The sequence below is a fragment of the Bacillus rossius genome, chromosome 12, assembly GCF_032445375.1.
Source record: "Bacillus rossius redtenbacheri isolate Brsri chromosome 12, Brsri_v3, whole genome shotgun sequence".
NCBI classification, from domain to species: domain Eukaryota; kingdom Metazoa; phylum Arthropoda; class Insecta; order Phasmatodea; family Bacillidae; genus Bacillus; species Bacillus rossius.
Genome location: NC_086339.1, coordinates 29,308,204 through 29,324,600, shown reverse-complemented (window position 1 = coordinate 29,324,600; position 16,397 = coordinate 29,308,204). Strand labels below are relative to the sequence as shown.

The 16,397-nt window shown below is 37.1% G+C and overlaps 1 protein-coding gene across 4 annotated transcripts in view; it reads left to right on the top strand.

Moving 5' to 3' along the window:
* LOC134537782 (ADP-ribosylation factor-like protein 2-binding protein) overlaps positions 1-16,397 on the top strand; it is a 112,543-nt gene that overhangs the window by 89,901 nt on the left and 6,245 nt on the right. For 2 of the 4 annotated variants that reach the window (XM_063378579.1, XM_063378581.1), the window contains one exon: positions 11,719-11,829. In XM_063378579.1, the coding sequence (XP_063234649.1) occupies positions 11,719-11,736 (18 nt within the window). In that variant the 3' untranslated portion in view covers positions 11,737-11,829. Of the gene's footprint in view, positions 1-7,399; positions 7,582-11,718; positions 11,842-11,934; positions 12,042-15,359; positions 15,446-16,397 lie in introns of those variants that run through there. The other 2 variants (XM_063378580.1, XM_063378578.1) reach the window with 2 other exon arrangements.

Genomic DNA, 16,397 nt, shown 5'->3' with positions numbered 1-16,397 from the left:
TAGTCCTCAGAAATAAGTTCCGAAAGCAAGTCTTGAACTTAAGTTGCCAAAAACGACGGTGTGGAAGGTTTTAAGAACACGTTAACACATGCTTCCATACCGGTTACAGTGGCTCCATGCTTTAAAGCCAGATGACTATGGTGCACGTTGTAACTTTACACTTCAGGTTTTTGAGCGGGAATACGACTTTCTTGATCGTGTAGCGTTCACCGATGAGTTAACTTTTAATCTAAGTGGGAAGGTGAATGCCCATAATGTTTGCATGTGGTGATGTGTGCGGTATAACTAAAGGTGCATGTATTGAACATTTGTAAGAAAAACTAGGTTATAGTTTACCTTCGATTCTTCGATTTGATTTATGATTTGTTGTAAAGTGTCTAAATTAAACTTTTATTAAATACCATACAAACTGGAACATTGTGTTATGGACAACCTGTACTTCAGGTAAATATGTTCAACTTTTGCGTGCGGTTACGCACAGTCTGGACAAGTTTAGTTCGAGGCTATTTCTCGTTCAACTTAGGTTAGCAAATTAGTTCAGAATGACATAGCTTCTACATAAGCTTCTGGTTGGCTGTTGAGTGTAGAGAGTATAATCAGTCCTTTGCAAAAAATGCAAGATGGAGTATGTTCCTGAAACAAGTTCGTGTAATATTGTGATAACTAACTACAAAAAATGTGAAGCCATATGAAGTAAAAAAAACTATAATATGTTGGGAAAACAGTTATCTACAACATTAAAATAAAATTATCAGTGCATTAAAAATTGATGCCATTTTAAATTTCAGAGAACAAATACTTGTGGATTTGCTGGCAACTATAGTCAAGGAAATTAAAAATTCTACTCTATTAAGAAAATAGTTACATAAAACATCATAAAAAAATATCAATCTTTTCAGAACTTATAACAAGTTGATTCATTTTTACTGAAATACATGTATGAATTTTGTATTTACTGAAACTACTCATTGTTAAAGCTCTAATAAAAATAAAAATAAAAGATACCATTGTACTATTTTACTGATATTAATTTCAATAATATGTGATTTATGATTTTTTTATTGCCATGTTACTAGAACGGCAGTGAAATTCCGCCGTATGCGCCTATATCAGAATAAATTGTCAAGAGAAGCCATTTGAAATCATCTTAAATGGGAAACGCAGCGGACGTTGCCGTGAGCCGGCAGGGTTTCTAGGGGTAATCCAGTTTTCCTCAACTAATCATCCTGTCAATGCTCGTCCTCATTTCATCATTCGTCACTATCTCTAATGACTTCGATATTGTGACGAGATGTTAGGGGGGATTAGGCCCTGCCATCTTGCATTTTCAAATATGTTGATATTGGAGTAAAGCTTCCGTGATAAATATTTTGGTTTAACTTGGCCTAGGACTTAGCTTTGGCTACATGTTGAAGTCAACACTTATGAACTGGTGTGATTATCATGCTAGTTGTAGTCGCTCATGTGAAATAATAAGTTATTTCCTTATGGCACTTATAGACTAGAGCCTGTTAGTAATAATGTGTTTAAATAAGGTATAGGTCTGGGAGATATAATTTACCCCTTGACATGACAAAAAATGGGATAAATAGTTCAAAATAAGAGTTATAGCGAAAAGATGGAATTTTCCAAGATGATGGGGCCAAGACCCTTAAGTTTTATTTCACATTTGATCCCTGTGCGCTATGAAGTGCCGTAAAATGGGGTGAATAGCTACTGCGGGGTGATTAGCTACAAAACCTCAACATGACCAACAATAACCATCATGAAATCAAGGGTACACTAAAAACATTATATAAGTCTCTTATCTCTGTACCATGTATTCTGTGGTTGTGTCAATGTATCTATGAATATTTTCAATGTTGTTTTTGTTAACAAATGGTGACATAACCTCAAAGTGAGTTTTAGTGAGTTTTGGAATGTGTGTTAAACTTTGTGCATAAAGTTTTTTCCAGCAGAGACAGACGTATATAGATATTTTTCTTATTGTTACTTGAAGGTAAGTGACATGCTGTGGTACCAAGTTTAAGTGTCATTTATAAATTTACTGTATGACAAAATAATATTGTCTTTGATTACATGTTTCAGACTTGCATGGGGTGAATAGCTACAGACAATTCCTAGAAAATATAAACCAAATCCACACGGAAAGCAGTTCAGGCCACTGAACAAAGATGTTCTTCAGCAAGCAATTGATGCAGTTCAGAAGGGGTTTAGTTTAAGGGAGGCAGGAAGACAATTTGACATTCATTTCACCATAATCGGCAGGTATATGAGGAAAAAAATATCAAACAACAAGGTAGGCAAACAGTTCTCTCAAAAGAAGATGAAGATATAATAGTGGACAGGATTTTAACATGTGCGAAATGGGGATACCCTATTGATCTTTTTGACCTAAGAGTTATTGTCGAAGGCTATTTGGACAGACTGGGACGAACAGTACCAAAATTTTAGGACAATAGGCCTGGCCCAGATTTTGCAGTAGATTTTGTCAAAAGGCATAAAGATATCCTCGCACCTAGAACATGCCAAAACATGCAGCTGATTTGTCTGACGATAATATGAGTGTAGGTGGATGTCTGAAAATGAAATGCCTGATCATGATTTGCCAAACTCTAGTTATGGTGATTCACATAACACCATGCCTTTACTAGACATGAAACATAAAAATGGCACATCTCGGAACAAGCCTTCAGCAGGGGTGCCCACAAAGGGGGGTAACGACGCAGACTGCGTCATTAAAATTTCAGGGAGGGGGGGGGGGGGGGGTGGAAAAAGACGAGAAAAATTTATATATTATTTACAATTGGCAACCCCGCACTTTCCTCAACAAAAGCAGTTTGGCATCTGTCGGTTCAGGATGGAAATATTACCTGATATAACCAAAATTATTATTAGAAAATCAGTTTTAATTAATGCAAAATGTGATAAAATATAATACTAAAAAAGTATAATATTATAAAATCATTGAGTAAATCATTGAGAAAATGGCATAAAAAATTTCCGGGGGGGGGGGGGGGGGCACCTCTGCCTTCAGCATCATATATTCATAAAATTGAAGAAAGAAATTAGTGTGAACGACTGGCTGCTGGTTGAATTTCCCACTGGACAGAACAAGCCAGGAACATCCAAGCCGCGACAGTTCATAGGAAAAGTTTTGGAACTCAATCCACTTTGCGGCTCATTTCTTCGTGCAAAACCGAGAGACTTCAGTGGCTATGTGTACCATTACCCAGATGTTCCTGACATTTGCCAGTTCAGTTTTCACCAAGTTTTGGGAGCAGTGGACTCACCAAATAATTATGGCCGTGGTCTCTTCAAATTTAACATTAATGTATAAACACAGTTAAAGTGCCAACTGCTACACATTGACAGGAAGTTAAATGTATAGTAATTTAGTTAAACATAATTTAGTTTTGTAATATATTTAAGTTAAGACCTTATGATATAATTTTTTAACACCAAATATGTAGCTATAGACCCCTTAAACCTGCCCAATAGCATTTAACATGTGTGTAGCTATTGACCCCTACAAAAGGGTGAATAGATAAAACACATATTTAAATTTTTTTTATTATAAATTAATGTCATAAAAACTTTCTGTATACTTTATTGAACACACCTAGTGTAGACCCAAGTTTTAGCCTAATTGTGATTTTCCTTCTGGTTGTAATGAAGAAGGTACACAGTGTTTTACCTCTGAACGTGTATCTATTCACCCCATTTTACGGTGGAGAGGCAGACTTCGCTCCAAACACACTGCTCATTTTCAGATCATTATAAGCAGGGGCGCAACAACTAAATTTTCAAAGGGGGGGGGGGGGGGGGCAATATACCTTTTTATAAATAATCATCGATCCCCCCTATTGAAGCGGGGGGGGGGGGGGGGGTCCGGGGGTCCTCCTCCGGGAATATTTGATTTAAAGGTTGAAAATGGTGCTATTTAAGCAGTTTTATTATCTAAAAATTCATTACACAGCTAGTGGAAATAACATATCCGACTTGTACAGCACTTTCTTTGCCCCCCGTTTGCCCCCACTTCAAGATTTCAGAAGGGGGGGGGGGATACCCTTGCCCCCCGTTGTTGCGCCCCTGATTACAAGTGAAGTTAATATAATGGCGACATGATGAACTAGGTATTCTAGTCCTCGGTGAAGCTCTCTTGGTGGCCGAGATTACCACTACAGGTCACTCTCATATTGCGATTTTTCAAATGTAAGTCGTCAATAAATAGTTTGGCACTCTATGCAGAATGAGTCAGAATTATGTCGACAAACGTCGACTGCAAGTTTATTGTGAGAAAAAAAAGTTGACAACATATATACCTATACGAATTATAGATTCAAGTGCTTCCCAATGCTGGTATACGCCTCTGAAGTTGGAAATGAATTATTGTTTAATTGCAAATAATAGAAACAAATTCAGATGAAACACTAAGAATAGGAATAGTGTTTAGTTGGAGAAATTTCTATAACCACCCCAAAAATGTCACTGCAATGAACTGTATTCTTTTAAATACTTGAGAGTATAAACACTTTAGGAAAATCAATGGAAAATAAGGGTGTATTATCTAGTGTGAGGATAAGTTGATAATTTTTTAACAACAGCTTTTGTATTAATTTTTTTTTTTCAGTACCCCACGCCCCTCATTAGTTCTTCACATTGCACCGTAGGGCATGCGGGCAGGCACAACGCTCATGGGACTGGCTGACTCCAGCATGTTCTTTCAAGTAATTCACCGGCATGAATGAGTGCGTGATTAAATGTTTCGGACCAGGAGTGAGTGCCATCGTAAATATACAATTACTGTTTTCTAGAGGACATTTTGGAGTACTGTGCAGTGCCGTCCACCGCGGTCTCGTGTTCGAGGTCGGGCGCAGGTCCTAGCGGGGTGGCTGGCTTTCTTAGAGATTTCTGTTCCGGGAGGGCGCCAGGCTAGCTCGGTGTCTAACCGTGTGATGGTCGTGGGTTCGTTGCCCCAGCGTGGTCCGCTAGAACCGTCGGCGGTGATGGAATTTGTTTCCTGATTAGGTTGGGTTGTTTAGGTTAATTTACATACACTGTTCTCGTTGTTCTACGGGTCGCACATCGCGCACAGGAGGTGCGGGGTGGACGTTTTATTGTTCACGATTTACACTGGTTCATTACATTGGGCGCGAGGTCTACTCGGCGGTACATGACTGCCAGTGAGGCGTCGGAACACGTAGAAGTTTTGATTACACTATTATTACAATTACACTTGACAAAACGGCACCCTGTGGTGCTCTTACGTACACGATTACACTCCACACGTTATCTGAGAGGGACACCTGCGTGCCTCTACGTGTGTTTACTTATTAAGCCCTCACGCCAGTCGCAGTTGAGGGAGAGCGTTCGATTAGCGTCGGCTAATCTCGTAATCGGTAACTTGCGACGCGCGGGCCCATCTGTGTGGACCACGGCTCGCTACTAAATTAAAAAACACTTCTAAGCTTGGATGTAGCCTGTGCCTGTGCACTGGGCGATTAATTAAAGTTCTGGGGTGGCAGGAGATGGCCCGTACCGTATACTGCACGGCCCCACGTAATGCTTTGTGTGGGGCGTGTTAAATTGACGCGGCTGGGATAGGCCCTACACCGGAAAAGGACCGGGCGCGCACGGGGAGTATTTAAAAAAAGGTTCTGGTTGTGACTATAATTACCAGATGGACGTTCGGTGAAACAAAGAGATGCTGGCTCCCCGTGGGACGTGCGTCCGTCCCGGTCCGCGAGTCGCGCTGTAATGGCGTCTGGCCCTGGCGCGAGGGGAGGGGTGAGCTCCCTGTCGCGCCAGAGTTTCTAAAGTTCCGTTATTAGTAAAAAATTACATTAATAATAAAAAGCAAGTGGCTCTAAATTCATACAATAAAACTTAATGATTAACTTAATATCTATATATGTTTTAGAATTGACATTTAATAAGTTTGTCTAAAATAAGTTTGAATATTAGAGTCAAGCTGGAGACTATGTTTTTTGATAACTACTCTCCAGTGGCGAATGATAATGCTAATTTGGGGCGGTTTGCGTTACGTCACACGTTTCACTACTGAATTTAGGCTGAAGGCCGCAAGGGTTGCACTCACAGCTGTTTTAGTAGAAAGCTACACGTGAGTGACCCGGGCACTCCTACGTCGCACTCTATTAATTAGGGGCTTTTGTTTGTTTCTGATTACTTTATTATTGTGTGGGGAATTTTGTAGGCACGGGGAGTGCGTTGCATGCGTAATTAAAATGGTTCGCTATTCTCTACCTTGGGCTGCGGTCCGCTCACTTGACTCAGGTGGGCCATGGCTAGGGGTGCTTTCCGTTAGCGGAGCCGAGTACTGGCGGGTGCAGGTCGGGCTTTGGGGTGGCCTTCGGCCGTACGATGTCAGCAGTAGTACATTTACGTACATGTGGGTGCAGCATTAATGCGGGATGTGACTACTACCTGATGTGTGAATACTGTTTTAACCCGATAATTATTCTATCCCAGTGAGTTGAGTGTCCCCCAGAGTGTCTAGCCTAGCTATGGGCATACAAACTGGCCTGCAATACATGGGTTAGTGAGGGTTCAGGCTAGGATGCATAGCATCGTTTCTCCATTGCCGATGACGTCCATCGGTAAGCCACTCTGGCCGAATGATCCATGACTAACCTCCTTGTGGTAGGGTGCCTTTACTGAGAGCTGGCACCGGGTAACACAACGCTAAAGAGAGACATCCGCCACGTCTGCGCACTCCGCAGGAGACTGGTTAACTGTCCTTTTACAAAAAGCATTTAAGAATATGCAGAGGGCGGATTCGTAGTTCTGTTTCCATCATTTGTTTTTCAACTGTAATTTTTAGAAGAGTGAAAATAATGTTTAGGCATGAAACGCACGGTACAGATACTTAAAAGCACTCGGGGACTTGAATTACACCTTTATCATTATTTCTCCGCCATATGATTAAAAGTTACCACTCATATTTCATAGTTGGCTTATTAACGACAAGAAGATTGTACGGCACAGCCCAAAGCCGTGTGCTTAAATAGAAGTTAAAATCTCCAGTGACAGTCGCGCGATGATAAGTTCACTAACTGGTTCATTGACACAAATAAACTTCTGATTAGGTGGGCCCCTTAAAACATTATTGGTTGCAGAATGCATTGTTTCAAGCTATTCTTCATATTATTAATTGTAAAGCCATGTCCGGAGAGTATGGATACTTCGTAAACCTTTCATCATTTATGGGGTCAATGGTCCTAAATTACTGAATGTTTAGTCAAAAATCTTTATTTTGTTACCTAAAAAATGTTTGAATCAAATATGGAGTCTTTCAGTTAATACTGTTGGTTAATACCCTCCTTCTCAAGGAAAAAGTAAAACAATGCACCTATTTTTCTAGTAATCGTGTATAACTATTGCTGTGCTATCTAAGAGAATGTTTTATTTTTTGTCAAACGGAAGTCACGTAATGTCGCTTTTAAACTGTTTTTGTGATTTTGATTTGTTACGGTTTTAAATTTTATACAGTAATTTTTTTTCCCCATTAGAGCAGATTGTTTATAAGGGATGAAATGAGTGCTAATGGAGAAGATGCAGGTATGTCCAATACTTTTTCTGCCAAATTATTTCGATTTGTGAATGTAAAAACGAAATATTTAATTGGCCAACTGTTATCTTAAAGATTATGCCTGCATTCTAGCTCTACTCGAGTTGAATGGGACAATTGTCTAAAACAAACGGGTCCTGAAAAAAAATACGAATATTGTATTATTGAACTATTTACTCATGTTTATTCACAAAAAAAGGTTTTCACTTCCCACTAATATTCTAAAAAACTCGGAATAATACTAGGATATTGCGGCCTTTTAGTACCGAAAGAAAAAAAATCGGAAAACTTGGTTTTCCAGACACTACACACCTCGCTAAATTTACTTCGAAGGAATGGTTTCTTAATTCCTATTATTTTGTAAAAAAAATCAAACATTTATAACTTGTATTTCAATACCTGTGCTTTCATGCTGCCATCTCCATTCATTGTCTTTCATATACTTGAGACGTTCCTGAATTAACCTTAAAAGGAAGGTTTCTGAATTCATACTGTTTATGAAAAAATAAAATTTACAGCTTTTATAACAATACCTATGTGATCGACACCATTCATTGTTTACCCATGTGGGTTTTTAAATTTTTTGGTAAATATGTATTGTACGGATTAGCGCCAAAAAAAATCGTACAAATATGAAATAACTTTCATTATATGCTATCTTACGTCCTCTTTTAAGAACCGCCTGCGGAGATAAAAAATTCCAATTACTTTTGGAGATATCGTATTTTTTAATATTCATTTTTTGGCGATTTTTTTAAAAAAAAATTTTAAAAATCCGAAAATACCTTTATTCTGTGCTCTTTAACTTCCTCTTTTCATTAAACCCGGCGGAGATCAGAAATTCCAAATACTTTAGGAGATATGGAGAAGAAAAAAAAATCATACTTGTAAACAAGCAACAATGGTGAAAACGCGGGAAGCCTACGATTCAAACATCCTTCTGGACATACCCGAATACTCACGTTGGCAAGCCTTCTTTTCTTAAAATTAGCAAGAAGTAATTAAAAATACTTTAAAACACTGTGGATGGTTGGTTATATTAGGTAAGTATAGCTACATTAAAAAAAACTGTAAAGTCATTTTATGGTTGCTTAGCAAATAACTTTTTAATATGTAGCTATCCAGCGCTAGGAAACCGTTTACATGATTTCACAGTATTTTTAATGTAGCTATCCTAACCAAATCAACCATCCACAATGTTTTGAAGTATTTATAATGTAGCTAACATAACCTAATTGACCATTAGTTTTCATGAGTTGCATATTTATTTACAATAAACAAAAAAAAAAAAAAAACCAAAGATGCACGATCGGGCGTTTGCCTCTCGTCTGTTGAAAGAAGGCTTGCCAACGTGAGTATTCAGGTATGTCCAGAAGGATGAGTGAATCGTAGGCTTCCCGCGTTTTCATCATTGTTGCTTGTTTACAAGTATGATTTTTTTTTTTCGCGACGTAGTTGAATGACTACATCACTTAAAAAGAAATTACGTGAGTTCCTACTGTTCATCCTTTTTCCCGGTTTGTTAGGTCAGGTCAGCTACATTATAAATACTTTAAAACTAAACAACCATTAAAATTAATTTTTATTATTTTTAATGTCCGTTCAGTTTCAAAGTATTTATACTGTAGCTGACCTGACCTAATCTACCTTTGTCCCGTTTTGTTAGGTCAGGTCAGTTACATTATAAATACTTAAAACTATACAAGTAAAATTAATTGATATTATTTTTAATTTCCGTTTATTTTGAAGTATTTATCATGTAACTAACCTTACCTAATGGAAAATTTCTGTTATTTAGGCATTCACGCACACACGGCAAAATATAAAATGGCGTATGTTGAATGATTACATAGGGCTTGTATTGCAAAATAAGAACGGCTATATCTCCAAAAGTAATTGGAATTTTTAATCTCCGCAGGCGGTTTTGAAAAGAGGACGTAAAAGAGCATATAATGAAAGTTATTTCATATTTGTACGATTTTTTTTGGCGCTAATCCGTACAATACATATTTACCGGAATTTTAAATGTTTATATTTCATTTTTGTTGTTTTATTAGAATAATTAATTGTATTACAAAATGTTTGTTTTGTTTTATTGCATTTAAAGTACCTATGTAGGCCTACTATTTTGTGACGTAACGGATGAGTAAAGGAAGGCGAAAATTTGAATAGAATTGTTTAACGTTGTTTATTTTCTGTTAGGAATAAGTGCTGTGCACTGAAGTAGCTGACACATTGAATATTGCAGTCTTTCCAAGGAGTTCTTTGCTTACAGCCATCGTATATTCTGTGTTTGATATGCAGGGCCGGATTTAGGGGAAGGCAACCGGGGCGAAAGCAATAGAGACTTTGGGGAAAAAATCTTTCACATTCAGACAAGTAAACACTAGTAAACATCTTTTCCTTTGATATCCTTTTTTCACTGTTTTACCTTTACCTACAGTACTTTGTACATACATGATTATATTATTGTTAAATATTAACAGAAATATTCATTAACACTAAAATTTAATTTCATATAATTCTTGTCTCCGATTATATTTATGTATGTTTTTTAAATACTAAGAGAATTTACTTGTTTTCACAATAAATTATTTATTGGAAAACTCGACTGAAAAAAATTGTTCATTTTATTTGGAAAATAATAATTAGGGCCAGGGGGCCTCCGCTCCTCTGTTGCCCCGAGGTCTCCAGACCTCCAGACCTCTAAATCCGGCCCTGTTGATATGGCTGGTGTTTTATATATCCCAGTTCAGCCCTGGATCATGAAGGCTTGATGCTTGCTGTTTTTAATTCAGTACATTGAAAGATCTTGATGGCATGATCGAGTTGGCTTGATCCTGTGGTACATGATGCTTGCTGTTTTAGTTATACCTACATTGGAAGAACCTGCAAATTAAAGAAATTGTGAAATAAGAAAGAATAATGAATGTAGGTTGAAAAAAAAATCCTCTTATTCGATGTACGATCATAATTTTCATTATATGACAATTTTTTTTAAATGTACAGGATCTTTTGATATACTGAATGTGATTTTATTTTCTGCCTTGATGTGAATTTCATAAATGTAAACTATGGAAATTGGAACACCGAAAAGAAACTACCTATATTGGTAGGCTATGAGAGAGGGAGTGTTGAGTATTTTCCTAAAAAAAAAAATAAACAGTAGGAAGCATGTCATCTTTGGTCAGTGATAATGATTAAAAGATATGTGTTATTATTAATTTCTTTGAAGTTCACTTACTATTATATGAATTCATACCAATGGATGTGTGAACGGTTTCTTGTTGTAAGTTAGCGTAAAAAAAAAAGTGGCAATTAATTACAAATGTATATGTGATAGTATAAAATATTATCAATTATATTATTTCTTAAAATGCTTCTTGTGCAATCAGGATTCCAAAAAAAACACATCTTCTGAAATTCGTAATGTGTTAGAGATTTGGCAACAGCACGCACCATAAGCCTTGTAGAACAATCTAAGAGTGAGACAGTCTATAGTAGATAACACTACTGTGAATGCAGCGCTGTGCCTGAGGCCGTAATGGCGGTGGTTCATCATTCAGGGTTTCCAGACAAATATATATAATAAAAATTTGCCTGACTAATTTTTTAAAAATTATTCACCTAGGCTATTTTAAATTTTCTGAAATAAATAAAGAATATCCATCTTCCCCATCCCTATAGTTCAAACCAAATCTTGCATATGTTTTATATCATCTTGATGCTGGCAGAGTGAAGAATGATATTTCCTTCTCAAATACTATCACTGGGAAATTCCCATGACTTTTCCGGGATTTCAAGTTAATTTTTTGACTTTATAGAATGTGGACACCCTGACCATTTTGTTTCGCTCTATAGTAGGTATGGAAATGAAGGGACAACCAAACTCTCAATGCTGAACCCAGGAAGGAAATTTTTTACAAGTGAAAAAATCTCACTTCCAGCTTGAAATCGAACCTGGGACCTTTGAATCACCAGCCAAACGTTCTAACCGTTAAGCCATCAGGCTGGACGTTATGTTTCTACACTTATAAATTACTCTAAATTGTTACAACTTCTATCTCTGTACATTGATAGTCTTGTCTTATGGATGCCTTGTCTTACCTATTTTCATAAATTCGCAGGTATTGTGGAATGTTTGACTGCCTTGAAGATATCGGACGGAGATGGCGTAGACATGCAGGACTCCACAGAAGAGGACCAGCTGTTCGACTCCACAGTCGGCCACATCGAAGAAATGCTCATGGGTAACAAACGATCCTACGGATGTTCATGAAACCTTCATCAGTTGATTACACACCACCTGTTGGTGAACATTACCTTTGGTTCTGTTCTTTCAGATGTCGGTTTTCAGAAACTTCAAAAAGAATTCATGGAAAAGTATTGGTGTGAATTTGAGGACAAGGAAGAAAATAAATTGAGCTACATGACTATTTTTCAAGAATACGTAAGTGTTAGTGATGATATTTTCCAATTCAAGCATAGTATATTAAGAGAGATGTTCCAAAAATATGTTTTGTCGGTTCGTTTCCCCCCCTCCCCCATTTCTCACCCATTGAAACTAGTGTATTACAAATAGACAAATTCTGTGTCATAACAAAATACAATCGTTGCTTATTTATCCACATAGTTGCCACTGACATGGATACATTTGTCATACTGTGAGATCAATTCCAAGAAACCCATCTGATAAGAATCATTCCCCAGCGATTTCACCTTCACAGTCTGTTGCACCTCTTCTTCTGGAACACAAGTCCCACATGTATAGTTTCCAATAGCACACACTTCCATTTGTGACCAATGTTTCCAGCACATGTTTCTGCCACACTGGTTTGCACTCGACTGAGCTCGGGACATCTGTCTGCTGCTTGTCTCTGTTCTTCTGCACTCTGTGCATGTGCCTTTCCTCCTCTGCTCTCGCTCCTCCTTGCATGCGTTCAGAAAAGATTGAATTGTTGTTGCAATGTGTTTTCTCACTTCGTTTACAAATGGTGTCCACACAAGTCTGTTATACGATTTCCCTGACTGTTTTTGGTTTTTTTAGTAGTTAACCTATTTTGCAATTTTCTGAAGGAAAAAAAAATCATGCAAATCCATTGCTGACCTAGTTTAAACAGAATCTTGCATTCACCATTTAATAGTGTGTTTGTGTGTGAATTATGTAGGGAAAAAAATCTGAATGATGGCATACTGGAGCATGACATTTTCCCCTCAAATTACTATCTGTGGGGAATTTTTATGACTATTCCATGATTTAAAGAAACTTCACTGACTTTCCCTGACTAATTCCAACCTCCCTGACCTTTCTCTGATTTTCCAGATTGCGGACACTATTACAGCTTCCCTTTGAAAAAAAAAATGACGAAACTTATTTTTGAAGCGTCCTTCGTAATATAAACACAGTATGCATACCATGTGATGATAAGGGGTTTTACACCAGCCATTGTCGCTGGGAGACAACCGAGGTGTGGCCAGGGTACACTAGGGGAGATGATTCAGCACTGGTTTGCCATTGCCTTCCCAACACCCAATCCTAAACCAAGAAAGGAAATTTTTCAATAGTGAAAAAATCCTCGACCTTGCCGGGAATTGAACTCATTACCCACAGCTCATCTGCTGGAAGCTCTAACCCCTATGCCAAGATCGAATGGATTTCAAATAGTCTGTATAACAAAGGGTGTCTGTTAGGGCCCCGCCTACCTGTGCGCACACACGGTGTGCAGAGCTTGAGAACAACCTATGCAATTTAAAACTGCTCAGGATATCAAGTGCTGTTTGTTCACGAAAAGCTTTTGAGAATATTCTGAGGGCAGATGAGTAGTTCTGTTTCCATATTTTGTTTTTAAACTGTATTTTTAGAAGAGCGAAATTGGCTAACACATGCATTTTCAGAATAACGTTTAAGCAGTAAACGTCCTGTACAGATTCTTAAAAGCATGGCATTACACCTTTATCTTCAGTTCTCTGCCATATAACATTACGGTCACCACTCAGATATCATAGTTTTCCTGTGCACGACGAGAAGACCGCGCGCCAGTTCGGTGCCTTAGAGACAATACTTCATTAGAAGCACCAGCGAGCGTCGCAGTTATCATCCCGCCTCACTAACACAAATGGAATGACACAAATACACCTGTGACTAGGCGGGCCCCTTAACATCTTGGCCCTTGAGAGGGGACGAAGCTTTGTGTTTTTACATTGGGGTACAAGCAAGCAAATCATCTGGTTTAGGGAGTTTTATTCGGGTAATTTTGAAACAAACAATTGTCTGAGGTGTAGTGCATGTTTGTAATGTTAAAAACTATTTAATTAACTAATACTGCTTGTTTGTTTAGTTTGCTATTATTGTGTAGTGTCATCTTTGTGCAACTTTGTACAGACTAAAAATATCTACTTCATGCGACATTCAATAAACTAACAAAAATTAATAATAGACCATGAACATGGTTTAAACCCATGTTATCCCAAATGTGAGGGAAATGTAAACCAACTGTTTTACAGTCTATATCAGCTATAGAATATGTTACATTCCAGGTTGTCCCGGCTAGGCAACCCAAAATGGTAAAACATTTTACAGATCCACTTGAAAATTTTATCATGTTAATATCCAATGAATTTGTAGATTATTTTTTTAAGAGGTTATTCGTTTCACCAAAGTTAGGATGAATTAGTCATTAAATGGAGCAGTTTTTTCCTTCTAAGTTTTTTTTATATGCAGATCACCACTTTCAGATTAGGGATTAGGTCCAGATGATTTTTCCATACATCTCCATTGTTGCTCATCACTTAATCATGCGAACCAACAAAAAAATGTCAAGTACATGTTTGACAGTTAAATTTTTAACAGAGGTAGTAAAATTATGGGAGACCGATGTGGGTTCGCCAGTGATCCCCGTTGTCACAGGCCGATGCCGACATACCTGGTCACAATTTCTAGTTGTCTTCCCGAAAGTTGAATTTAGATTGTAAAATGTGGCTTGGCCCTGACCTCTATGTGAAACTGTCCGTTTCATGATTTACTTCTTTTTTCTTTCCCATTTTAAGCTGCTGACGACGCGACCTGCTGGTACAACGATCTAGCGGTAACTGGTTGTACAACAGAGCTGGAAAACAAAGGAAAGCAGCTTCATGGGGCAACCGACTATCACAAAACACATGACCAGATAGGGAAAAATATGCATAGATTGTCCTGATTGGCTGGCAAGAATAGTGCCCAGCGAACATTCTACTCAATTGTTGCTCAGTCATTCATTACTTGTCAGGTTTTTCCAACACACAACTTGTGGTGCCGGGGTGTTGCGCCCCATGACTTATTTTTAAACATTCTAAAATTTAAGTGTCAGAAACTGTTCAATGTAATTAACTTTAAAACCTATTCAAAATTAATTAAGATCTTTCAGCATAAACAAAATACATTAAATGCTTATGCATAGTAAATACATAAATCATGATTATAAAATAATTAATAAACCTTAAGAAAACATAAGCAACATTTACACATTCTTAGTTAAAGTTTTATTATAAGCAGGAGGCAGGAGTTATGCTATGTTACAAATTGTATAGATTTATTTACTATTTTACTGTCTTAGATTTTTTTCTCACCTCAATAAAATAAGGCTTTTTATCTTGTATATGTTTATATGTATGTGTATATAAACATATAGGCTGAAGGGTCCTGCCTACTGAAAGGGTTGTTGGTGTGAGGTTTAGTAATAAAGATGACATTGCTGGTGCAAGTCATGTGTTGCTATTTCTTCTTTTCTAGATACAAAGCATTGAAAAATACATTGAAAACTTCCTCATGCAGAAGATACAAAACTTTTCAATGGATGATTTTGTACAGTCTTTACAGTAAGTTAATTTTGCATTTTATTTTAGCTAGATTTTTTTGTTCAAAAATTTTATTTAACTCTATGCAAAACACATACGTCATGTTTTAGCTATAAAAAAATTACTCTAAACAATTGGATAGTTAAGTCTCTGCACAAGTTGTACCGTGTAAGTACATGTGAAAATGAGCACCTGGAAATTTTTTAGATGTTTCAAAGAACAGAGCATAGCTAGTGCTTTCTTGTTTATATTTGCAAGATGCTCCAGACAGTTAATGCCAGTTTTGCTCTTGAATTCTGTCAACAACATCCGTAGCTACACATCGGAGGGAGGGATCAAGGAATATATGTATATACAAGGAATATATGTATATAACTGGTACTAAGTGTGTTCAAGCGAGACTAGGACAGAGCCTTGCGGTACTCCAGCCTTGACCTCAGATGTTGAGTTACAATTACACTGACACCTGGCAAACAGGTGCAACTTTAATCAATTCATAGCATTTCCTGTAAAATAAAAATCCATTTGAATTTAACCAATAATAAATTGTCAAAATCTTTGCTAAAATCTTAAAAAAAATTTTGTATCGGTAGCAAATCTAATATTGTCAATTATATTTAAAACTGCAGGGTTGTACTGTGATAGCAATAAAACTTGACTGGTATTCATTAAGGATTTTATTTTCTTAACAAAAAATTTGTAAATTACAGTTAACTATTACCAATTAATAAAATACAATAGAATTTACTCTTTCAAATTATATTATAAAGCTCAAGGACCAAAATATGTTCATCCAGTTGCATTGCAGTGAAAGACATTAAATTTAGGATGTTAATTTGAAACATTATAATTTAAAAAAAATTTCATACCTAAGCTATCATTTCATCACTATTTAAAATATTCAAGTTGGTTATTGCCCTATACAGGATGTCTACAGACCGTGGAAAACCTGGAAAAATCAGGGAATATTGTA